The 26,833-nt window shown below is 38.4% G+C and overlaps 1 protein-coding gene across 4 annotated transcripts in view; it reads right to left on the bottom strand.

Annotated features, from left to right (window-relative positions):
• LOC126480916 (uncharacterized) overlaps positions 1–26,833 on the bottom strand; it is a 331,145-nt gene that overhangs the window by 106,394 nt on the left and 197,918 nt on the right. For all 4 annotated transcript variants that reach the window (XM_050104327.1, XM_050104351.1, XM_050104343.1 and 1 more), the window contains exons 20-22: positions 23,823–23,983; positions 8,347–8,574; positions 866–1,008 (exon numbers count right to left, since the gene is read on the bottom strand). In XM_050104327.1, coding sequence (XP_049960284.1) covers positions 866–1,008; positions 8,347–8,574; positions 23,823–23,983 — 532 coding nt within the window. The remainder of the gene's footprint in view (positions 1–865; positions 1,009–8,346; positions 8,575–23,822; positions 23,984–26,833) is intronic.

The raw sequence follows: 26,833 nt of genomic DNA, 5'->3' as shown, positions 1-26,833 counted from the left end.
CACACAATTTTAATCTGCCGGGAAGTTTCATATTTATCGGCAATTGTTAAGAGAAGGATGAGTTATTTAAAAATATTCATTCTCAAGGCAAGCCTAGCAGTCTGGTCCACACCAGACATCCAACTATCACTTGTCCATGCCATGAGCTATCATCTGGGCAATGGTGTTGGTCCACCATCTAAACTTCATATGGGGGACCTGCTTTCTTGCAGACATGATAGGGTCAAGGGCTACCAACGGCTAATGAAGCAAACTCCAACAGAAAACTTCCAACAGTGTTAGTCCTGGCAGCCTGCTGAAAGATAAATATTGATTGTCTTCAGTCACAAACTGAGCCTTGGTTTAACTTTGTTATGAAAAAAATTTATATATAATTATATAATATGAAACAATTTTGGTTGTTACTGTTAACTAAGCACTCAAAGTCTAGTCATAATGTGCTGATGCAGATGTAACCGTAAATTTGCACAGTGCACAGAGATCATTCATAGCATCTGAAAGTGCAAGTCCCTTCCTAATGTTGACACCTAATACGCTTCCAACATTAATTTTATGTTCTGCCCTTTGCCACGGTGTGTGAGAAACAAGTGTGGGAGAAAGGTTAGGGACAGTGTGGAGATGCCATTATTTTACTGATATTATGGTTGTGTTCTTGACTGATCCTCAAGTTGATCATTATTCCGAATATGAAAAGAGGTCTATTTCTAAGTCCTTCGCAGATTTAAAAACTAAAGAAGGGGAAATGAACACCTGCAAATGAAGATAAATGTACAATATTTAATCACAACAGCAACACTTGCAGTGAAGCATGAACGAAAATGGCCTTTTCTCACAGTGTATCGTTTCACCAACTTATCCCACACACCTTTCTGCATTGTTTTTCTCCTTCAACTGTGATAGTTCAGTATGATGTTTCTCCTTCATTTCCAGCAGCATTTTGTCTTTCTGAGAAATCTCTTCACTGAGCTTTTCCAATTTGAGCTGTGTCACATCCTGTTCACTGTCCACCTAAAAATTATAGAATATGGACTATCAGCATATATCGATAGTTAAATACAAAAGGAGAAAGAAAAAGGAAAGCAAACAAAAATATATGACTGAACACAGTAGGACAGAAGAAAAAATAGGAGTGAGTTATTTGGCTGTTTCATTGGTTCACTGTGGAATATTTATTTATTATGAATGAAAACAAGCAAAACTTTTGTAATACTCTAATCTAGCATTTTTGAACTGTGCGCAGTCTTACACCAGAAGCATCACGACGGCTTCACACAAATAATAATGAGGTCTATTTGCTTTTTAAGAAATAGAGCTACATGTGCTCTAGCAGTGATATGTAGTGAGGCAGCAAGTAAGTGTTGTTACTATGTCAGTCTTGTATTGTGGAAGAAAAATTTGGTTGAAAAGGTATTCATTATGTTCTCACTGCTTTCTGCACTGTTTAAAAGACTATAACTTTCAACCGAGTGAAGAACTGAAGTTTGTGTTTGTGGCTCATTTAACTGAACTCAGTGATCATTTTTCAAAGTATTTTCCAGAGGAAACTGACTGTTTTGCAACATTTTGCAGTCATCAACATGAAATACAGATTGAAAATGTACACCCAAATATGTGTGAAAAATCATGAGAATGATGAAACAGAGGAAAAAGGGGGAAAGAAAATGAAGTCTGTGGGAGTCAACGATAGCAAAAGGTGAAAACTCACCAAAACTGGCAAGAAGTCACGATATCAAAGAAAAGATATAAATAATATATAAATATATATTTTACTGTAGGTAGCAGATCTGAGGGTGGATAAGTATGAAGAAGGGGGAGGGCAGATGTGACAGGATGAGGTAGAATTACTGGCTGCGAACTGGGATAGAACGGAGAAATAGTGGGGCGAGTGGAGGGGTTCATAGGATGAGATACAAGATCGTGTGGCACCGGAAAGGTGTAGGAAATAACACAAGAAAATTCAGGAGAGTGATCAATTAGAAGGTATGGATTAATGATATCGTTGGGAGTCACGTGGGTTATAATGTGCTACACCAACAATCAGCGTGGTCTTATAGCCGTCTGTTGTGCGCGGCAGAGACGGCTGATACAGTGTGGCTCGTTAAGTAGAGCATGCAGTGTGGTTTGTTAAGTGACAATAGAAACATAGGACAGAAGAGAAAGGAAGATGGACATTGAGTATAGTGATGCATTAGAAAATAGTAACTAAGGAAAACAGCACTGGGTTAGGATTGAAGAAATGCCATCAGGCAAAAATCAAACAATGGAAAATCCAGGATGGACTATAACCATATTGTGAAAAGGAAAGTTGCTAATCACAATGTAGCGGAGATGCTGAGTAGCAGGTAGACACAACAGAAAGACTGTAACATATAACAGCTTTCAGCCCATAAGGTCTTTGTCAAAATTCAATATTGTTACATTCCATCCTGGATTTTCAATTGTTTCAGATTGAAAATATACAGGGTGTTACAAAAAGGTACGGCCAAACTTTCAGGAAACATTCCTCACACACAAAGAAAGAAAATATGTTATGTGGACATGTGTCTGGAAACGCTTACTTTCCATGTTAGAGCTCATTTTATTACTTCTCTTCAAATCACATTAATCATGGAATGGAAACACACAGCAACAGAACGTACCAGCGTGACTTCAAACACTTTGTTACAGGAAATGTTCAAAATGTCCTCCGTTAGCGAGGATACATGCATCCACCCTCCGTCGCATGGAATCCCTGATGCGCTGATGCAGCCCTGGAGAATGGCGTATTGTATCACAGCCGTCCACAATACGAGCATGAAGAGTCTCTACATTTGGTACCGGGGTTGCGTAGACAAGAGCTTTCAAATGCCCCCATAAATGAAAGTCAAGAGGGTTGAGGTCAGGAGAGCGTGGAGGCCATGGAATTGGTCCGCCTCTACCAATCCATCGGTCACCGAATCTGTTGTTGAGAAGCGTACGAACACTTTGACTGAAATGTGCAGGAGCTCCTACATGCATGAACCACATGTTGTGTCATACTTGTAAAGGCACATGTTCTAGCAGCACAGGTAGAGTATCCCGTATGAAATCATGGCAGTGAATCGAGGAAGTACAGTACATAAGGACGAAACTAAAATGAGCTCTAACATGGAAATTAAGCGTTTCTGGACACATGTCCACATAACATCTTTTCTTTATTTGTGTGTGAGGAATGTTTCCTGAAAGTTTGGCCGTACTTTTTTGTAACACCCTGTATATAGAGAAAGATACGCAAGACACAATTTATAATCTTGTGCTGAGATTTGACGACTGATGATCAAGAAGCAACTTAAGTCTATTCACCCTACATTTCAAGTCGGATGTCACGTGTTAAAGGTGCTGCAGATATTTATGGTCAGGTCAAGGGACCCACGAACCAAAAAAAGTTTGAAAAGCACTGTCCTAAGTAGTTTTAGCTGTCAGTCCATCGTCAGACACAAAGAAATATATGAGCGGTCATGTATTTTGTGAGATGGGAGTATGCTTTCGGGTGTACATGTGTGTGTGTTAATGTGTGCATTTTTGCTAGAAAAGGAGCTAGTGCTCAAAAGGTACTGTGAATACTATTTTCTGCTACATGTCTCTGTGCTTCATGCATTATTCCACTATTGGTGAATGGTTGCCTTTTCTCCCTTAATTTATGTGTTGCTCCATCCTGGAATTTCCATTGCTGCTATATAATTACTGATGTTCAATATAAGACAGAATGATAATCTATTCTTGAAAATGCCCATCAATGCTAGCTCTAGTGTTATACAACTAGCTAATCCTCAATATCATGGAAAATACTTTTTTATCTATTTTGCTCTTATCAATATTTGTTGTTAATGCAAAAGGGGAACCTTCTTTTCTGATATAAGCTTTCAACGCCCCACAAAAAACAACACATAATGGGTCATAAGTAGCAATAAACTGCAAAACAGAAAGAAGTTTGAATAAAATAATTTCAGTGTTATGCTGCATCACTGTAAAACATTGTATTTGTGGTGGTCCTCTTCAGGGAAACAAACTGCCAGAGTCCCTATATACTGCTTTATTTCAGTTGCCAGAAGTGTACTGACATCACACTCTGGGTTGGCAGTCAACAGTTTCAAGTACAGATGCCTATGAAGAAGTGACTTAAGGTCAGCTATTGCCAGTGCTTCTCTGGAACATGGGTGGTAGCAAAGAACAAATCAGTAGCTTGTAACCAGGGTAGTGTTTCCCTGCAGAGAGACAGTGATACCATATGGCAGTTTTCTTGTGGCCGCTCGTTTACACTTTAAAACCTGGGTCAAGTGGAGTTGCTAGCTGGCAAACGTGCCCCCAATAGCCTCTCTTATTTTTCGCTGCTACATCCACAACTGCTGAGCAAGCTGTTCAGCTATAGCTTATTTGTTGTGCTGCCCCACATATGCATGTTGTTTGTACTCCAACATGGAAGTGCTAATCAGTCGCACAGTTCCACTAATGCTGACTTAACTGCATACACAACAAAGTTTGTGGATGCCTGTAGTGTGGGGAGCAGATAAAGAATCCTTTGAAAGCCAGTTCTCTGACCCTGCTGCTGTTCGGGAACACTAGTTTAACTTCTCCATGGAAGAGCATCTGTCTACACAGTTGACGACACGTCTCATGTAAAGTAAGTGAGCAGCAAGAAGAGGTAGTTATGTTCCTTTGTCTGTTTTATCTCCACTGCACCCTGCTGCTATATCCATTCACATGAAATGTTGTCCAGAACTCATTTAATTCATGTTGGAGATTTGAGAGCATCACCGATATGGTTAGCCTGGGCTGTCAGCAATAAATAGCACAGCATTCCCTTGTGCTGAATGGTAATGTGAATCTACATGCATATATCTGCTGGTGAGTCTCAGTTTCCTAAACACTTTGTGTCCTAGTTTGCTGTTACATCCAGAAATGAATTTTTGTATTATTTTCTATTTCTAGCGTGAACTGTATATTTTTATGTAGGCTACTGAGGTGCTGACGAAATCTGCATAGTTCTGCTTCCCCATGTGGCCACACAATGAATGTGTCATAAATACATCTCAGCCAGCAACATGAGCACAGTGACACAGAACTTCACACTGTCTGCTCAAATGCTTACATGAATAAGTCAGTTGCTACAGGTGAAAGGTGGCAACCCAGTGCCACTCCATCTATCTGGTCACAGAATTTGTCCTGCCAGCTAAAATATTTTGATGACAAGCACAGTTGCACCAAGCTGCAGATGTCTTGTGGTATATGCTACTGTAGCATACTAAGGGTTTCAGCTATAGCCGCTTTGGTAAACAGTATTTTACATCAGAGCTAACTATTAAATTCATAACTAATACTTGCTGTTCTCATACCAGCTGATCGAAATGTGTGGAATCCTTAACATAACACTTCATGTGGCCGACCATGTGACTTAACTTCTGGACTACATGTTCTGTCATATAGTACGTTGGTTAGTTGATCCCACTAGTGATTGGTTTTACAGGAAAGGCTTCCTTATGTACCTGAGGTATGCCGTATATTCTTGGTGCACTGGAACTTTAGATGTGACCCCCCTTAACTGTGTCAGGATTGATTCTACAACCTGTAATTAGGGCATGTGCCTCCCTCACTATCTACCCTGTGGGGTCACTTTTTAGTTCTTTGTAAGAGAGGTCATATGGTGACATGCTAATTTTGCCTTATGCATTGTAGTGTACATTATTATTTTGGTATTTCCTTTGTACATCTGTAGGATTATAATACCTTTGTTATTCTTTTGTCCACTTTGTGTGGCTCACTCTTCAAGTGATATATTCTGCTTTCGATGCTTTGCATGGTGAAGTATTCTCATTATTTCCTGTCAGATCTTCTCTGCTTCTATTTGACACAGTTTCTTAAGTGACACTTCAATGGCATGTATGGTCTTTCCTGCTGGTATGTGCTGAGGTGTTGCAGAATAATTTGTGCCCTTAGACGGAACGTCTGAAGTTGCCTTCCTGATTGTGTGTGTTGAAAGATTCACCAAAATGTGAAAAATATCCAGTTTCGTCTGAGCACTTCTTTTGACCTGCGCAAGCTCCACAAATTTCCTCTGCAGGTGATTCTTCAGGATCTTACTGCTGGAATTTTTGGTTAGATAGTCAGTGTTCTCCAGCTGAATTAAATATTATTTCTACGTGTGTTATAAAGACTAAGAAAAATCATAAAATCAAGTTCATGTGTACATTTCCCATCAGTTATACCATAAAAACAGCAATTTCCAGTGGAACAAAATTCACCTTCTATGACTGTCCTATAGGTGTGTCATTAATTCATTTAAAAATTGTGTAGCTCTTGTTGTACACTTAAATTTGTGAAAATTGTACAATTTAGGAAAAACCCAGACTTCGAGGATGTACAGGAAAGTGTTCTGGAAAGAAGTGATCAAGATTGTAATTTGGCTTGTTGGTCCAATTGGTTAGTGTCAGACTAGAAACATGGAGCTTCAGAGTTTAATCCTAATTCGATTTTAAGTTTTTTCCTATCATTTATCATTCCTTTCAGTTATGACAATGATTTATTAATCTGAAATATGCACAGTAGCACCATGGTTAGGAGCCCACATTAAATTTAGGTCTCCCTATAATTGACTGGGTAACTCAATTCAAAGATCACAGGTAGGAAAGGGCTACCAACTGCAACCTGACTAAGCCCAGTAAAGCACTCTACCCCAGATAGATAGCATACACATGAGCTTAACGGCACCATCTCGTATGACTGGAAAGAAAAACGTTGCACTGAGCTCACTCACTGTTATATCAATCTAACAAGGGGGGTCCTCTGGAGTGGCACACAGTAATTTTCTTCATATTTAGAGGTCATTGCCCAAACATCAGCTTTCTGAAACAGTAAGACTGAAAAACAAGAGGTCTTTGGAGATTTGTGAGTACTGTTAAGTATAAAATATTTGTGCATCATTAATGAAATTGTTGGTAGGTCAGCACGTAGTACAGTCAAACTGTAATCATAAAGTAGCTGGTTTGAGTCCTGCTAGTTATCTTTTTTTTACTTCCATATTTAGGAACAAATATAACAATATTATGGAAAGGAAAGTTGCTACTCACCATATAGCAGAGATGCTCAGTCACAGATAGGCACAACAAGAAGTCTGTCTCAATTAAAGCTTTTGGGCATTAATGCCTTCGTCAACAATAGATGACAGACACAAACTGGTGGTTTCAATTGCGTGAGACTGCAGTCATAGTAGTATGTAAGTTACTTTGAATGGCAGAATGACTAGCCTCCAAGAAAGAGTGTCTTGCCATAATATTCCAACTCAAACAAGGCTTGTAGCTGCACATATGATGCACATGAGGAGCCAGAATATGAAAGAGGGTAAAAAGCAGCGAATATACCCAACTGCACATTGTTATGACAGCACAGGATGACCACACATTGTCCATACAGCTTTCGCTGCTGCACAGCTATTCTTGCAGCCTTTACTTTATGATCGAGCATCTCACAGATGTGAACCCATCTGTGTAAACTGTTTGATGCTGAATGCAGACATATACATGTACACTAGTGACATGGACTGTGCAATTTCTACTGTCTAGAAGCTGCAATTGCCTAGATTGCAATGGACGTGGTGTGCTAAATAACACGATGAACATAACCTAGGACTCTGCGTTGTGACCACAATTGTTTTACAGTGTGAGGTCCTGCAGAAGCCTTCATGAGAAACTCGGCAGAATGTGTTTTGATCATATATGAGAAGGACTCAGCAAGCATTCTGCTAAAAATGACCGATATTACAACTTCTTAGCCCTGCACTTTTGCCCAACACGTCACCCATTAAACATGTTTGGGACATGGTTGATTAGCAACTCCCTTGTCGCAATTCTCTAGCAATCACTGTTGAGGCTTATGGCACCACCTACAAACCCCACAGGTGGAGAGGAGATCCACCAGACATATGAAGGTGCTCTCTGATTCTCTGTCATGATATTTTGGGCCTTTGAATGCACCAACTGTGGGCTTCATATCATACTGAAACCCCAAAATAAATGATCATGCACAGTTCTGCAATACTTATCAAATCTGTTGTACCAAATATACAGCATAAGATTAATTTCAGTTACAATTTTTGCGTATATTAGTTTACTATGCCATTAGATTTCACAGAGGGACTTCTGGACTTAAGGCTCATTATTGCAGGTAAGTTTTCCTTCTCTGCTGAGATCTATTTATCCTATCTTCTCCTCAGGCTGCACAATTGAAACAGAGCCCCATACAGGATACATCAGGTACAATAACTATTTGCTACATAGTTTTAACCACTATTAACAAAGCAAATTATCAAGGCATGTAAAAACTGACAATGTTTACCTGTATAATTTTATCTGCAGTGGTGACAGAATTATTTTTGGTTCCATTTATTGGTAGTACTGCTGCAAGTGTGCCTATTCTCTCTCCTAACGAATCTTGTAATTTAATATTAAGTGATTCTTGTCCTTGTATTGGTTTTGAGAAGATACTCTGCAGCTTTGCTGTCTCCTCTGACAGCAAATTGTCTTCAGTATTTTCTTCACATCGCTTGTTTTCTTCACCAAGAATCTGATCAACATTGGTAAGTATTTGAATTACTTGGAAGGAACTTTCATACTAGAATAGAAACTATATCCACTCTTTAACACTATAACACATGCATAAAGAAGCATTCAAAAATTTGAAGTTTCAACATGGCTTGACATGCAAGATCTACCATAAATGATTCATTCTTTTTCAAAGGTATATATTCTCCAAAGTATTACATGCCCAAATATAACTGACGCATGAACAGAACCATACACTCACCAAGTTTGCATTTTGCACTCTGCATATGCGCTATGAGTGCATCTCGGGTCACACAACAAGTATCTAAGTCGTAGTTAAGTTCGTTCTACACCTTATTTAACGACATCCTGTAAATGGTCATCACAGCAGCATTGGTACATTCTCTGAGCTGTTCCATTGTTCTTGGCAGTAGAGATATGTAAACATGGGCCTAATGTGCACTGAATGAAAAAAGTCACTATGCTTAAGTCAGGTGACTTGGGGGGGGGGGGGGGGGTGAACAGAGTCACATAATCTTTACCACTACATGCAATTCAGCAATGGAAAAGTTCATCATTCAGGTAGACATCTCGTTGGAAGATGAAATTCTCAGAATCAGCAGTCAGTTGTGGAAACTAATACTACTGCAACATATCGACGTAACAGATACCCGTTACAGTCTTCTTGTCAAAGAAAAATGGTCCATACAGCTTTGTCTGTTACACTGCACAGAAAACATTAACTTTGGCAAATCTCATTCATGCACCACACTTTCATGATGATTTTCAGTGTGTCACACACTCACATTGTGATGATAGACCTTTCCAGATAAATGAAAGGATGCTTCATTGCTGGAGGCGAAATATTCACCTCAAGCTCTTCCTGGAGTGTGACGCAGAATTGAAGATGCTGGCAATAACGTTCGGATTTTTATTCCTGCACAAGCTGCAGACAGTATAGTTTGAAATGGAACTGCCACCATTAAAAAAAAAAAAAAACAAACCACACTGCTTGATGTGGCATTCCAAGTTTGTGGCTTGTGTAGATTGTTGCCTATGACACTTTCCCTCTCTTTCTACAAGGCTGCATCTGACAATTGGTTCTGTTTACAGAGACAATCATTGTCCCTAAATAGTCCACACCAAAGCACAATGCTCTGTTTACACGGCAGTTCTTTTCCACACTTCTTTCTGAATGCATGTGCGTGATTTCTAATGCCAATTGGTGGACACAACTGAACTTCTATGAGTTATGGTTCTATTCCTGTAGCAATCATATTTGTACACTGGAAAACATAAAACTCTGAAAATGAATGGATCATTTATAGTGGCAATGTATATGTAAATATACAATACAGTAGTATACAAAATTTCACCTGCAAATACTGATAGAGCAGGAGTAATGCTACAGCAGTTAAAGAAATTACTGTCAAAACAAATAAAATGATATTCACGGACCTACAGATCAACCATATGCAATATAGGAAGGTGGATAAGTCCACTAGGGAGAAACTGAGCTACAATCTTATAACATCACAAACCATAGACCAAAAATCCTTTTGCAGTGCAGAAGTGCAACACATAATCGCATCTGAACAAAACCCGGACACCCATTTGTACTTATATAAATTAAATCATCAAAGCATAATACAACATGTAATTTCAGTTTTAGTATGTCTAAGATGTTTAAACAACTACAGGAATACATTAAATCATTGATGAAGGACTCCAAGAGTCTTTGTGGAATGATCAAAGCACTAAATACTTCTGAAATGCACATGGTGGCAACCCCTTGGCACCACATCTTTAGTTACTAACATTACAGGTGAAGAAACGAGAGAATGGGAAATTTGTTATACATGAATCAATCAAATACTGTTTGCACTCTAGTTACTTCAAGTTATGCTGAAACTTCTCTGAACTTGGAAATGGTGTTGCAATGAATTCTCTTCTTTTGCACCTACTCACAGGTCTGTCCATGACAGCATTTTAAAAATAAAACTCTTGGATGAGTTCCGCTCTAGTGGTGTTTCTACATTGATAATACATTATTCATATGATTACAGGGGTAAGAGGAATTGTTTTAAGTTTTACAGGCATTTATATTGTATCCTCACCAACATCTATTTTATAGCAGAGTCTTTCCTTAACATGTTTGTTGTATATTTCTGGAGAGTGACTAGAGTAGGGACGTTAAACAAAAATCATTTAAAATGGTTCCAGCAACATATGGCATAAAAGACACTACGACAGAAGATGTTACAGCTAGGCCTTACCAAAAAAGGATACAAGTAAATGAGAGAGAACATACAAATACAAGACTCATTAATTGCGCTGGTGAATTGTTCCGCAAGTTTTTTGCCATCGATCACAAGATAAATAACATTAAGGTCAGAGAAAGTTTCAGACAACAGCTGATATTAATGAAACACAGCACAAATTGAACAAAATGCAAACTTTAGAAAGGTGGACCTCAGAATAAAGGAACCCGTTTCCTTGGACATAACTGTCACACTCATCTTGGAAAATGAAATGGGCTGTAGTGCTCAAAAATTAAGACAAACCCATGGAGGAAGGAGAATTCACCGATGTTCATATTGTTACCAAAGTGTTTAACATGACTGATAAATGAAAAGTAAGACTGGACCAAAACAGTAAACAGCACAAACTCAGGCAACAGTTAAAAGACTTCTAGTCATACACACTTCTACCTTTGAAATATTTTGCTGACTTCTTGTTGTTGCAGGTGTAACCTCTATAGTAAACAAAAGCAGCAGCAATCTTCAACTCAAATCATATTCTGATAATTTGATCCCATGAACAGTTTTAACCAGAAATATAGGAAATAATTTCCTTAAGGAGATGGAAGACTGAACACTGGACTTCATGTGCTGCACGGCCGAACACAGTAAGACATGGCAATGAAGTAAAAATGGTGAACAAAAGAATTTTTACAACCATATCATGCATAAAACTAGCAATTGTTACTGTCATTTTTGAGTTCGTGGGGGAAAATAACCTACCAACAATTTCTAAAACATTATGCTAACTAAATATCAATTTGTCAGTGCAAGCTAGTTTTGTAATAGAGTTGCAAGTTTAACTTTCAAACTTTTTGGTATGCACTTCACGGCAAAAAAATAAATTTTGTCACACTTAAGTGATGTTCCTCTTTGATCACAAGAAACTTTACACTGCATAAAGTAGCTGCTGGGAAATATTGAAGCTCATAAAGCTTACATTTAAACTCCAGGGATAAGATGAAATTAAATAACAACAATAATAATGTTCCTGACATGGTCTCATTAAGAGTTACTACTGTAGCTATGCAAATTCGATACATAAAACAGCTAATGCGGGTTTTTAAATGTGTACATATGTTTCTTACAAGCAATTTTCAAACGACTGTAACTATAAGTTTTCGGTCTTGTTCATGGCAAATCACCACCTCCATTGTTCAGAGATTCGTTACTTTCACTATTATTTTTATATCTCAACAAGGACTTTTCATCAGTATATTTATATGGAAGATATATACATATACAATGATGAAAAATACTTTGATATCCACTGCAGTTCATTACGAATACACCAGTCAAACACACAATTGTGCTTATGGCCTCTTTTTTTGTTTCCCTTCATCCTCACAGCAAGTGATCCCCTTTCATTATGGAGTCTGAGCAGTGGCAGATGCATAGGAGGGGCGCATGGGGCGTGTTCCCCCACCCCCCCTTGAGGGGCCGCCTGCATTGCCAGTCACACCACCTCCACCAGTCAACCCGCACACTATTTGTTTGCTTCTTTCATCAGTCAGTTCGACTGACTTGAGTTAATCGAGTAGTTGTACTTTCCTATGTAGCGCGAGCGTCCACATCAGTGTATTTTATACGTTTCTGTCTGGCACACCGGTAGCTAACACACACCTACGAGAAAAGTTGCGGACATTCTAGTGATCTCAATACATTATTCTGTCTGGCATTCGTTCAAGAAAAGTCGTGAATATCCTACTGTTTTCTTGTAGCATTATAAATATGGACTATTTGCTAAATAGGAAGCAAGTTTACATTCAGAAGCAGAAATATTAAGACTGAAGAATGAATAAGGAAAAAGTCCTAGTTGTAGCAAGTGCAAATGTTAAGATTGGTTAAGAGTGAGAGTGATCGGCTGATTGTGAAGTATTAATAATATTAATTCATAGTAATTTCTCAGTAAAAATATTTTAATGAGACTCGTAACAATATTTTTACTAAAAACCTAATAGTAGTCTCCCATACGTAACTTGTAATACAAGTTAGGTAGGGGAAACTATTGATGGGTATCTCTCCAGTAATAGTGACTTTCGAGAAGATTCCTAAAAATGCATTGTTATTATATAGGCCCTCTATCGAATACACTAGAAACGAACAGAATCGACAATAAAAGTTCCACACACATAAATTGCAGGATGACGTCATCATTGGAAACTGACACTTATGTTGTACGTTGTGAGGTACATATTGGCTTGTCATTTTCGCAGTAGGTATTTGTTCACACTCCATAAAAGTCTGGAAGCAAACATTCTGGCAGCGAATGTTCTCGAAGCAACCAAGCCACATATATAAGGGCAGCGGAGTTGCTGACAGGTAGTCAGTTTGAAAACTACAATTGTCTTGATAACTTGGGAGTGATAAGAAGTGAACAACTGTGATTATTGGCTATTACCACGGACTACAGTCAGTGTTCTGCTTAATGATATTACAAATATGCAGAGTGTGACCTTGTGTGTTTGAGTGTTAAGTGTACTAGTGTTGCATTTTTCAGAGCAAATAAAGTGTTTATTCGAGAATAATTGGCATCTAATTTACCTATGTTGTAACAACATAATAAAATGGATTGTGATGTAATACGAAAAAGAAAAGTAGAAACATCTGAAGATTCTGGTCACAATTCAGCTGCAGAAACACCATCAGATGTACAGGCACAGCCCAGCACGTCGTCGAAACTTCCACAACAAAGTTCATTGACTGATTCCTTTAATCCCAATGATTTGGCAATTATTTAGATATATTAGCGTCAGGAAATATTAGTGATGATATAAAACACAAGCTTTCCACAGCTCCAACGATACCTGAAAAAGGTTATATCCTTCCTACTTCTGAGCATAAGAGGGGATGGGTTGAACACAGACAAGTGCAAAATAATCACTTTGAACAGTACCCGTGGCTGGTATTCTCACAAGTTAAAAAGGGACTTCTTTGCATTAACTGTTCAATTTTTGTGAATAATAAAATGGTCGGAGGAAAGAAATCCATTATTGCCAAGAAACATGTGACTGAACCACTAACAAAGTTTGCCAAACTTACTGGTAAAGATGGTGACCTTGAGAGCCACTCTCAGCTCAAGTACCACACTGAAGTGTCAACAGATGCAAAATTATTTTTGGCAATGGGAGACAACCGCGAACTTGAGGTCATAAATCAAATGTCAAGACAGAGAATGGAAAGCATTAGGGAAAACAGAGACTGTCTTGTACCTATAATAAAAACAATCATATTTCACAGAAAGCAAAATATTCCTCTGCTGGGGCATAGAGATGATGGGAGTCTATTAGAAAATAAATGATCATAAAAGTATAGTGAGTAACGAGGGAAACTTTAGACCTCTTCTAAGACTTAGAATTGACGCTGGAGATTTGCAACTAAAATATCACCTTGAGACTGCTAAAGCGAATGCCACTTACATAAGTAAACTAATGTGTAACAAACTAATTTCATGCTGTGAAACAGTGATTTTATGGAGAATCTGGAGGATATCACAGATTCTCATTACTACAGCATAATATTTGATGAGACTACGGACATAGTGCATGTTGCCCAATTGAGTTTAGCTGCAAGATATGTTGATGGTGACAACAAATTACACGAAAGATTTCTGGGTTTCATTGACATCCATAAAGACAATGATTGTAGTGGAAACATTGATGATGAACACCAAGAGAGTCTAGATGAAAAGTGTAGCATTACTGGTGAAGTATTAGGTACTATGATTCTAAAGAGAATGGAAAGCCTTTCTCCATCAAAGGAGATGGTTGCTCAGTTAATATGTCAGAATTGAAAGAAGCTGTGGCTACAATAAAAAAGAAAGCTAGCAAATGCGAAGTAGCACCGTGTCGAAGTCATCAGCTCAACCTTGCTGTCTATCGCATTTGCAATGTTATAAGTGTGAGAAACTCACTTGGTACTATTGAAGAAGTAGTATCATTCTTTGCAGTGTCTAGCAAGCGGTTCGCAAAGTTCTTAAACAAATACAGTGTTGAAGGGATAGAACAATGGCTGCCAAAGCTCTCTAATTGCGAGTTCATCATCACCCTGTTTACACTGAGTATAACATATCCAGTCAGCAAAATCTTACAAGATCCTAGCTTGGACATCACAATGGCAAAAGCAAAATTAGATTCTATGCTCAAGGTGTGCGACGGCATGAGTGCTAATGTTGATAGCCACTCTGCTCGTATTGTTGAAGAGGTGAAGGCAGTTATGGAAGAGTTAGAAGTGAAGATGAGTGTTCCTCGTCTTACAGGCAGACAAAGACAAAAATGTGATCATAATGATGATGGTATGACATACTGGAAAAGAACTGTTTTTATTCAAACACTGGACCATGTTACAACTGACATGAGAGAACATTTTGCTGAAGAAAATATTTATCATTTAAAATTCAACATACTTTTGTATTCACAACTACTGAAACATGATGGTAATGATCTGGAACATAACTGAATCAGTGCTTAACTGTACAACTGTTCTATGAATAAGAATCACTCTTTGTAATTAAAAAGACAGCAATGGGATAGATTCTTCAATACAAGCAAACAAGCATAAGCACGCTTAATGATCGTGGTTCTTCTGTTATGAAATCGTTGTCAGTTTGTCCTAGATTTGACTATCCTACTTTGCACTCATGGTACAAAATATTTGCCTGTTTAGCTCCATCTACTGCTACAGTAGAAAGAAGTTTTTCAACACTGCGGCATACAAAGACATGACTGAGGTCAACAATGAAGGAGGATTGACTTAATTGTTTAGCTCTGTTGAACACGCACCCTGACATTGACTGTCCTATTGACAATGTAATTAGGAATCTGACAAGAAGAATAAACACACAAACTTCATCATTTAAGGAAGAAAACCACAACTGTAATTTTTTTGTATCGTAAGATGGCATTGTCTTGTATATGTGTATAATCAGTTTCAATAAAATTTACTTAAACTTTGCATGTGACTTGATTATATTTTATTACGGTAAAAGTAAAGGTAGCTCAAGATATCTATAGTGCTCCCTCCTTGAGGTTTTTCTGTACCCGCCACTGTGTCTGAGTGACCTGCCAGTTCTTTATAACCTTTCTCAACCTGCCTCTCTTTTCTCCCTGAGGATGTAATTTGCAGTTCCAAAAGTTGTTATTAGTGTTTTCACATTTGTGTGTGTCTATCATCAATATTTTAATTTTACTCTTGAAGGTATTACTACTGGCTATCCATTCTGTTTCTTTGTAATTTTATAGTATTAATTTTAATTATATTACAAATTAATACACCAATGTTAAGAGCTTTTGTGAGTATATTCTTCAACAGAGTAGCGGGAGTTCCCCCAACAGAAAATCAGTCATAACTCCACCACATTATCTACAAGATATTTAACATCCTCGTGCAGGTTATCAAACACAACTGTATCTGACTCATTTCAGGAATAATTTTATGTCTTTATACGTCTTTGCAGAGGTCATTTTGGTTCTTCTACTATCTTCATGCTTTTCATAATGTTTTGCCTATAGGTGTAGTCATGTGTATTGCATACATGTCTGAACCAAGGCACTTCATTAATTCGGGAGAATGGATTTTCCAATTGAGGTTGTGAGCTATATATAGCACTAAAAAACTAAGCACCATTTGCTCCTTGTATTTCACTGTTTTAATATACTGTTTTTATAGTTTGTGATATCATATGAGAAGTACTGAACTGAAAGTAGGTTGTAATGATAATCCACCATAAATGTACAGACACTGGAAGGAAGAAAGAATTATCTCAAACTAGTAATTTAAGTGGTGAAATTTAATTCAAACTACAAGCGATTCCAATAAAAAAAGTGTAAGAGACAAGGAGTAGCAGAAGAGACTGTAAGTAAATGTGAAATGTAAACAATACATCTATTACTGGGTTACTCAGTCATCCATTTACAATAAGGCTATATTTTAACATCAAATTTGACTGAGGCAAGGCAGGGGCTTTTTGTCTACATATGCAGGCATTTTATGAAGTGACTCAGTACACAAGAGTTAACTATGTAATGTTGCATGGATTGATTCTATTATCTACCATGATATTTCAAACACAAGCCCCAATGACATTTCTAGTAAATGAAAACAATTTTATTTGTATATGAAGGCAAACAGGCAAAAGTAAGTGAATTTTTGATCATCAAAGCAGAAAGATATATGGATTTCCAGCATGCTAGGTTAATGATGGGACAGCAACTTATGCTAACCAGCTTGCAGTAGAAAACAGCCAAAGTTGAAAGATTCAGTTTTTTATTTAATTGAAAAATGTTTGTGTCGTATGTCTATCCTGCCAATGTTCACAAAAAAAACCTTGACTTTGATATACACGTATGTACAGTCCTAATATGGTTTGCACGCTGGACAGAATATAACATTCTGTCTGACTGGATGATTTGAAAATTGGCTTGGGTATGCCAAAACTAGTCATCAATTAAATAAAAAAGTGGATATTGTAATTTTTGCTATTTTATACATCAAACCAAAAAGATACAAAATGTAACAAACTTTAAATCCAATGAGAATGTTTATTCTAAATCAAGAATGTTGTCGCAGTGAAGTTCATAAGGAGCTCCCAGTGCTTCATGCACATCAATATATTTTCATTGATGAAAGTATTGTAGTTGAAAAGATAGTCTGCTTTAATCAATTTATTCCATCCAAATATAACTTATATGGAATAAAAACATTTACATTAAGTGAATGTTACAATGTCTTTTTCATTGTGCATCCACACGCAACATCAAAAGCTGAACCAAATGATATGGAATAAAAGTGGTGACACTGCAATAGCATGACACACAAAACCAAGTTTTGCATCTGCTCAGCATGATAACACCATGAAACCATCCCATCGGCACAATGTAACTACTCTAGCCAGCAGTGGATAGACTAGGGAAGCCAGGGAGTTGGACCCCGGAAGAGGAAAGAAAACATACTCAAAATGCAGGTCAATCTATGGGGAAAAAGAAAGCCCAAACACTGAGTAGAGATAGGAACAGAGAAAAGCACAAAATGCAGCCACTGTCAATGACTGACTGAACGACTAGCACGCAAAGCAAGAGAATAGTGTGGTGTGAAGGTCAGGTCCAAGACGGCCAATGTCAGCATAAGAATTGACAGACTGGTCTATTACTGCTGGCATGTAAATGCCTGGGTCAGTGGTTCCACACATACAATGCTCTGTAACTGCAGTTCGTGACAGTTTGTGGCACTATTCTGACATGAAACCCATGCCATTCAATCTGGCTTCGTATTGATGTCCAATGGTGGGGATACCACATCCCTTCCCCATAAAAAGGCTGAAAATGGCCAGGCTTTTGTCAAGACCTCCACTGCCAAACCAGAGAGAGTGTGAAATTTCCTGGCAGCAGGTCTATCACCAAAGTAGGCAATGGCGATGCAGCTGTCTCTGTGGGAATGTTGGAAGATTGTGGAGGCTGGTGTAAAAGCTGGTCTGCCGGCGTTGGCAGAGGCGAGGGCTCATCGACGGGCAAGTGAGGAAAGCAGGGCACTGGTTAAAAGTCCATGGTCTCTACATCAGGATTCGCAGAAACAATCGCCGTCACATGCTATTCCATAGGCGGACATAGGGCAGCAGAGAGGGAGCCTCCTACCAGAAAATGTTGTGACCAACCCTGTTGCCCAGCTGGCACAGAGACAATGGTGTTGTGGAGCCAACAGATCGTGGACACAACTGATTAGAATGATGGGACAGCTGCTCCTGACCGACATCCACCACAAACCTACCACAAACAAATGGCAACTTTTGTGGCCTACTACTACACATAACAGCCGTCTCAGCTGCAAGCTGAAAGAATGGGCCCAAATGGCAGCACCATGAGGAAACCATGACGGATCATAACAGTCCACACCATGTGACAAGGATTGCAACAAATCTAATAGATACCATAGCCGGCACTCACCCAAATGTTACACAGAATTGTATCCGTTAACTGGTGTCATCAAGAGTTGCACTTCTGTGTTAGAAGATGGGTGTAACAGAAAGATAGTCAGAAGCCAGATACCACTGCAAATGCAAAAATCTTCTACCTCCTGCAACACAAATTGCTGACCTTTATCAGATGCATGGATCCAGGGGAGTACTTGATAGCAAAAATGACTGACAATGTGACTATAGCTCCTGCTGACATAGTAGAATACAGTTTCACAACATATGGAAAACACATGCTTCCCAAAAAAGGAGTTCAAAGAGCCGAAGTGCACCCTGCCCCAAGAATGATCTGGGACTAGCAATGGGGAAAAACTGACACGGTGGCACAGCCTGGTTCTGTGCACAGTCAGCTTAAGCTCACACAAGATGTTCAACAGCACAATCTATTGCTGGCCTGTGGACATGACGCTGTGCCAAAGCTTTAAGATGAGACTTATCCCACTTCAATGACTGCAGAAGATGGAGCGAGTGAGGATGTCATGCATAGCAGCCACGGTGGCACTTACCTTCTGCACCATCGAAGGAAAATCCAGCAATTTCTGCTGCAAGGTATCATCCAATCGGCAAACTAGAGTCTCCTGTTGATTGAGCTCCAGATTAGCTCCCACCGGCAATTACAATAATGCATCTGTGTTAGCGTGCTGGGTGGTGGACTGCAGCAAATGTGACAGCAATAATTACTGAGAAAGAGTGTCCACCCCTGAATTCTGTGGGGAGTCGCATCTGGTAGCTTAGAATGAGGGTCAAACAATGAAATCAGTGGCTTATGGTTGGTGAGGAGTAGGAACTTTGCCCCATGCAGAGAAGCATGAAACTTTTTAGGTGCCTCCTTTTTCACATTTCAATAGTTGCATTGCTGAAAACACCTTTGGTGCTCAGTGCCACCTTTGTTCCAATGTGACAGCATACTAGGGTGCATCAGCAGGCAGGTTTAACAGTTTACCCAGCATAAATGAAGCTGAACAGTGAACAGAGCACAAACATTGCTTGAGGGACTGAAAAGACCACTAACAGTCTGCAGAGAATATGAATTCAATGCCATTTTTGCAAAGCGAGGTAAGAGGAGAGCGGATTTTTACAGTCTGGAAGACAAATTTAGCATAATATGAGGCCTGTCTAAAAATAAAAAATATCTTGAATAACTGACAGGTTTGGGACACTAATCCCCTTCAAAGTCGGCCCCTTGTGCTTGCACACACTTAACCCACCGATCCTTCCACTGCCGGAAACACCTCTGGAAGTCTTCTTTTGGAATGGTGTTCAACTCCATCATTGTGTTTCGCATTACCTCTTCTCAACTCTCAAAACGGGATCCTTTCAGTGGCGTCTTCAATTCTGGAAACAACTAGGAGTCGCATAAGCTATGTCTGGAGAGTAGGGAGGTTGCCGAATGGCTGTAATTCCATGTTTGGCGAAGAAATTTTGGATCATGTGGGATGAATGTGCGGGGGCTTTGTCATGATGCAGCAGCCAGTTTTTCACCATCCACATGTCTGGTCTTTTGCACCGAACTGCGTCATGGAGTCACCGGAGAACATCTTGATAGTACTCCTTTGTCACTGTTTGTCCTCCTGGTGCTTATTCGTGATGTACAATTACACGGACATCAAAGAAGGCAGTCGGCATCACCTCAATTTTGCTTCGCACCTGCCGCACTTTCTTCAGCCTTGGAGACTTGGGATGCTTCCAATGCGACGACTGTCTTTTTGTTTCTGGGTTGTACCCATACACCCATGACTCATCTCCAGTTATCACGGTGTTCAGAAACCCAGGATCAGCATTGGTGGTGTCCAGAAGGTCCTGTGCAATGTCAAAACGCAGGGCACCTTGTTCCAACAACAACAACTTGGGCATGAATTTCGCAGCCACATGGTGCATGTTCAAATCATCACGCAAAATTGCATGTGCAGAATGTTTACTCACTCCAACCTCTTGGGCAATCTCCTGCATGGTCAAACGACCATCTACCATCACCACATTTTGCACCCTCTCAACAGCAGCTGCATTTTGAGCAGTTTGGGGCCTGCCAGAACACTGGTTTCTCTCTGCTGATGTGCAGCTGTTTTTGAATCAGTCGAACCACTCCTTAATTTGTGTTACACCCTTCGCATCTTCTCCAAACACCTATGAATCTTACAAATTGTTTCGCTTTGAGAATCACCAAGCTTTTGACAAAATTTGATGCAGTATGTTTGCTCAACACTTTAAGTCATCTTGAGAGAGTCAGTAATCTGATGAACATGTTGTGTAGCACCTCACCTAGCTACCGATAGGCAGCGACTGACACACTGGAAGGCAGGGACAAAATTCACGCATGTGCATAAAGATCTCTTCCTTTACTGAGTACAGTGGTGCTGCTCTATCGTCCCTATTTTGCGCCGGAAAATCAAAGGCCAATACTTTTTAGACAGACCTCGTAAGAAATCCTGTCCGGAAAGGACTGCATCTCCTTCAAGTTCTTGAGCACCAAAAGGTTGATGATAGCCCCGGATTTCTTGTCCTTAAGGACGAGGCCATCATTGCTAACGACACATCCCAAAAAAAATTGCGTCTTTGGGGAAAAAATACAATTTTACAATTTTAAATGAAGGCCATTCTTCAGATGCCACTTGAAAACCATCTGCAAATTTCACAAATGTTCCTCTTACATGGATCCTGAGACTCACATGTCACTGAGGTACTTGGTTCAACAGCGAATGTCATGAATCAACTGCTTCAAATATCACTGAATCGTGGGGTAGACGAAATTCCAAAGAGCAAGCAATGAAACTGGCACAGCCTGAAGGGTGTGGGTTGGGTTGTTTAGGGAAGGAGACCAGACAGCGAGGTCATCAGTCTGATCGTAATAGGGAAGGACGGGGAAGGAAGTCAGCCGTGCCCTTTCAAAGGAAGCATCCCGGCATTTGCCTAGAGCGATTTAGGGAAATCATGGAAAACCTGAAGGGTATGTCGAGCACTAAGAAATACTGCGAAGTTGCGTCCAATGGAAACTGCAACTACGTGTTGTGCAAGGCGATGCAGGAATGGGTTAGGAATCCATGACACATTGCGCGTTTAATGTCTGTTTAAAATTACCGCAAAGGCACATGGCACCATTTAGCTTCTGAACCACCATCAATGCAGTGACTAGACAAAGTAGTAGAAACAACATCGAATTCTTGCTAACACTGCACGGCCTTGACCTTGTCACGCACATCGAAGAGAACTGTGCGGGGGCAACAAAATTTACGGTATTGCTGACAGCTTATGAGTGTCTTGGGGCTTGAAATCTTCTGCCCGACCTAACATATTCTCAACCAGCTGGCCATACAACCGCAATAATGAATCCAAACCCTGAAAGAGGAAGTTAAGGGGAGCCTCACACATTCATTATTATTGTCAATATATCGATTTAATGACCATCTGAGGGTGAGTATTGTCATATTGTAAATACTAGAAATACTGATGAACAGTACTGATGCCGATTAAAGTACTCTTACTATTATCAATACGTACTGAGCGCGTGATGGAGAGCTTTATCAATCTGATAATTTGCCATTCTGTTGTTCAGATTTTTCCAGTTTGGCTTCTGTATAATACATATGATAAATGCTATGTTTAAGAGATTTAGACTTTTAAACTGAACGAAGAAGTGATGACAATTCATTTAGTTTAACCAAAACAATCTCCACCTATGTCATCAATCACAAAAAGTACTTTTGGACAAATATTTAAGACGTGTTTGCCAACAGTGATTGAAATCTTGTGAGTTAATATCTGCAAACATTCAGATGACCTGCCTGCGGGAAAAAAATGGCAAAACTACTCTTGGTTGCTTTTTGTCTGTACCTGCTTATCTTCTTGTTGTATTTGTTTTTCTTCTCTTTCTTCCATTAGTATTTGTAAATAATTGTTGGACATCATAGATGTATTAGAGTGCTGCAACTATTGGAATTACAGGTAATTTACAATGAATTAGTTGCAACTAGTTGCTTTTATAGTCGTTTACTTTTCCATAATGATATCTCAAGATGCCTGTCATCCGTTCTTGAGGTGTTTACATTTATTTGTGTGTTGTGAACATGGTTTTTTTACTAATGGTGCTGCAGAATTTTGCGAGACAGCTATTGTAAAATGTCATAAGCAAAGTGAGAATGTTCATTACGTGTGAATAGATATAAACATCTGAAGATGGGTGAACATAAATGAATGTACTCTCAAAAACGTATTTTGAGGGATAATTTGTTGGCATGGTGAGTTGGATAGGGTGCGTTTCACATTGGTGCATTACTTCTTACACATTAATGTCACAGACACTGCTGTTTTGACTTTATGTGCAAGCAGTACTGCTGTCACGTCACTTGATGAGTCACTCTGTGAGCTTAAGTAATGTGAATCAGGCCCATGGTCACCAATTTTCCTTTTTTTTTTAAGAAGGAAGATTCGGGGGGGGGGGGGGGGAAGAGTGAATAATCATTTTGTTTGAAACAAATGCAAGCCAAGAAACCATGCTACTGTAAATGATGAAACATATTATTATGAGTTTTACCCTGTTTGCATGTGGTTTCATGCATATCCTTTCGAAAGTCATTTCTTCTATGTTTTTCAGTGTCTACATTTTGCTACAGCTCTTGGTTACAAAATCTAAGTACTCACTTCAAGTATAACCTTTATATTGAATGAGCTACATACTTTCATTCAGACTAATATAATTTGTAATATTCTTAGTGCCATTAACAGAAAAAAGAACTTAAAACAGCATAGTACTTGAAACTGGGTACAGGAGAAGGAATAAATCTGGTGTAGACTAATGGACCATGTGGATACAAATGATGCATTACTTCAAGGATATAAATTTATTCAGGGCCAAATTTGCATATGAAAATCCTCATTATTCACTTGGGATTTGAGAAAATTGTGAATGGGTGAACCAATATGTTATAATCATCAAACAAAATCTATGGCAATTACTATTTCTAATAGCAGACAATCATATCTACTATAAAAAAAAGCAGGTTTTGTTACCTTTTCCAATTCTCCTGGAGTCTGCTTCATTATATCCTCAACATTTGGTTCTTCAGGAAATACACAAGTTTCAGCAGATGATGCTGGCTCTGTAATGTCTAATGGCAGCTCTAGTGATGAAATGTCTATGATTTTAGTACTGTTGTTCTGTTCAGTCATAGCTGGCAAAAAAATCACAAGAAACTATTATAGGCCTGTGACACAATACTATGAACAGATACACATCTCCAAGACAAACAACTGTCATAGATACTCTCGTAAGTTGATGAAATCATGTTGGCTACAGAAAACAAACTTTATTCCAAAGGCCATATACAGTAACAAGACAACCGCCTAGCACGATACAGCCTTCAATCAAAGACGTACATGAAGGGTACATCCACCTAAATGGTGAGCATCTAGGAAAACTTAGGCACCATGAAAGCATATTTGTATAATTGCGTCATCAGCTGCTGTAAAAAAAATTATTAAGTTGCTACCAATTTTATGTTATATACATGGACCAACTCTCAGCACACGTCAAAAGTTCATTATAGCATTTTGATTTCTGATGCATTCCACACTGTTGGCATATTATTAAGTTAAAAGGGAAACCATCAGATGTTAATATATACCAATAACAAAGTCTGCTATCAGAAATCATCTGCACTTCCATTGCACAAGGTGGCAAATATATCTTCTTTAAGACCTGCTTAAGTTATTCTCAATCTGTTCACATTGCAGCATACCAAAGTCTTCATTCCTGTGAAGATGGTTAACATGTTCACCTTGTCTGCTGGCTAATATTTAGCAGATCCACTATATAACTCTATTTACAGTGAGCCCAACGGCCACCAACAACATGAGAACAGCAGTGTCCACGACATAAGTGACAAAGAGTACCATAAGCAGGTCTTATAGGAGATATGTTTGACAGTTTGTGAAACTGAAGTGCAGATATGTCCATACAGTTAAAGTGTAACAACAGTGGAGGTTAACATCGAGGAATGAGACTTGTTGGGTTCATGAGAATTGGATCGAAGCAAATGAGGGAGAAGGTGTTGAGATCCTAGAGAAGTGTGGATAGTGTATAAATATGGTTATGGTGAGATAAATGTACTAACAGATTTTGGATCATATGGAATGACCGATACTGTATTTGAAACACACAAAACAGAAATCCACTACTATACAGCAACATAAAAATGTCTGACTGACAAGTTATATAATCACTTAATGTAATTATAATAATGATTATGGACTTCTCAAGAAAGATAAATAATTATTTGCATTTTGTTAATGAAATGTATGTCATAAGGATGATTTTGCATAAATAAGATCGATATATGATAGTAATTTCTTTGCTACACGCTGTTAGAAGTAAATACTGGTTTTTTGTTCAGTTGGTTGTAATAGTTTGAAGTGTGTGGATGGAGAATAAGTTGTGCGTGTTTTTACTAATTTGTATTGTGAAGCAAAATGACTGAAAATATATGTCTAATTCTCCAGAAAGTCCACCAGTGTACTTTTATTTTTGATAGAAATTACCCAGTCGTCCTTTTAATGATTACAGAATGCTAAACCAAAGGCAGGAAATGGATACTGAGCAATCAACTCACAAGGAAGAGCAACAAGAAAGATATTATTAATGAAACTGGTTATTTAAATTCGACCGTCACTGTCTCTCACTGCAGTGTGTCATTGTTACATTGTGGCAAGTGCTGTAATAATGTGACCTGCCACCCAAATTAGTAACTTACTAATTTGCATCGTCCGGGATTTTCTGACAGTGAAACATGAATAATGTGTTGGAATATTTTTCTTGTTGCAGATTAAAAGATATTATGAAAAATTTTTGTGAACAACTGAGCAGATATGAATCACAGCTACAAAACAGCAACACAACAAAAAGGAGTTCGTAAACAAGAAGACAAAAAGGATGAAAAATAAAAAGTAAAGTGAATAATTAACAATGTTGACCTCCAACAGCAAAGTTGAGTACTGGAAATATTATTTTTGGCGAAGTGATTCGTTGCACAATTATTAACAATGGTAGTCACTGAAGATTCTGGTACAGTACAGGGTAATACAGACATGGGAGACTTATACAGTGTAGCAAAACCAGAACAGAAAAACTTAAGTGTCAAACCTGAAAAGCAGGAAAAACAAACTGCTGAATTAAAACAAGGTGATTATAATGATATATGTAACATGCTGTCATTGTTAATAAAAATGTGCAATGACAGTCAGTTAATAAAAATGAGTATAGAACAGTTTGCAAAAATAAATGAGTAACTTGAAAATCATGAACAAAAAAGTAAGAACCAGTTCACAAAAATTGGCCATTCAATAGGAACATTATTTGATTATACTGGTAAAAATACTGCTCAATTAAATGATATCAATCAAAAAATTGAGAGGTTAGGTGGTCAAGTAAAGTGTGTGTAGTCTAAAATGAAAGAAATTAAACTAAAATTCAACAATGAAGTCAAAAATGTCAAAGATGAGAGTACTGAAGATAGAAAACAAACAAAATTGCTTTCAAAAAAGTTCACGAGGAAATAAGTACTGTGGACAAAAATGTAAATAGTCAAATTTCTATTTTGTAAACTATTGTTGACACCAAACTGGCATTTGTCGAAATTAGTTTTATTGAACAGGTGAATACAGTAGGCAGTAAATATGCACAAAATGCAAAATTAAATAACAACAAAACTATCATCCTAGAAAGTAGTGTTTCTGTCTTGTGTAAAAAAGTTGAAGAATTGTCTAATGATGTAATTAATTGAAATTTTGTTAACAATATTGTTTCCAGGTGTTGCAACATTCCTGTAAAATACTTTCCAGGTGAAGGTAGTTTACATCCTGTAAATCTTCTGCAGCATTGCAGAGATTATTTTGTGTCTAATATGACTGATGATAAGAAAATCAAGTTTGTTAAGAAGTTTCTGGAAGGTGAAGCATGAAGGTGAAGGTGAAGCGTAAAGCTGGGCTAATCAGTATCCTAATGATGATACAACCTATGTAGATTT

Source organism: Schistocerca serialis, chromosome 1 (genome assembly GCF_023864345.2).
Source record: "Schistocerca serialis cubense isolate TAMUIC-IGC-003099 chromosome 1, iqSchSeri2.2, whole genome shotgun sequence".
Taxonomy (NCBI): Eukaryota; Metazoa; Arthropoda; class Insecta; order Orthoptera; family Acrididae; genus Schistocerca; species Schistocerca serialis.
This window is presented reverse-complemented; position numbering and strand designations above follow the sequence as displayed.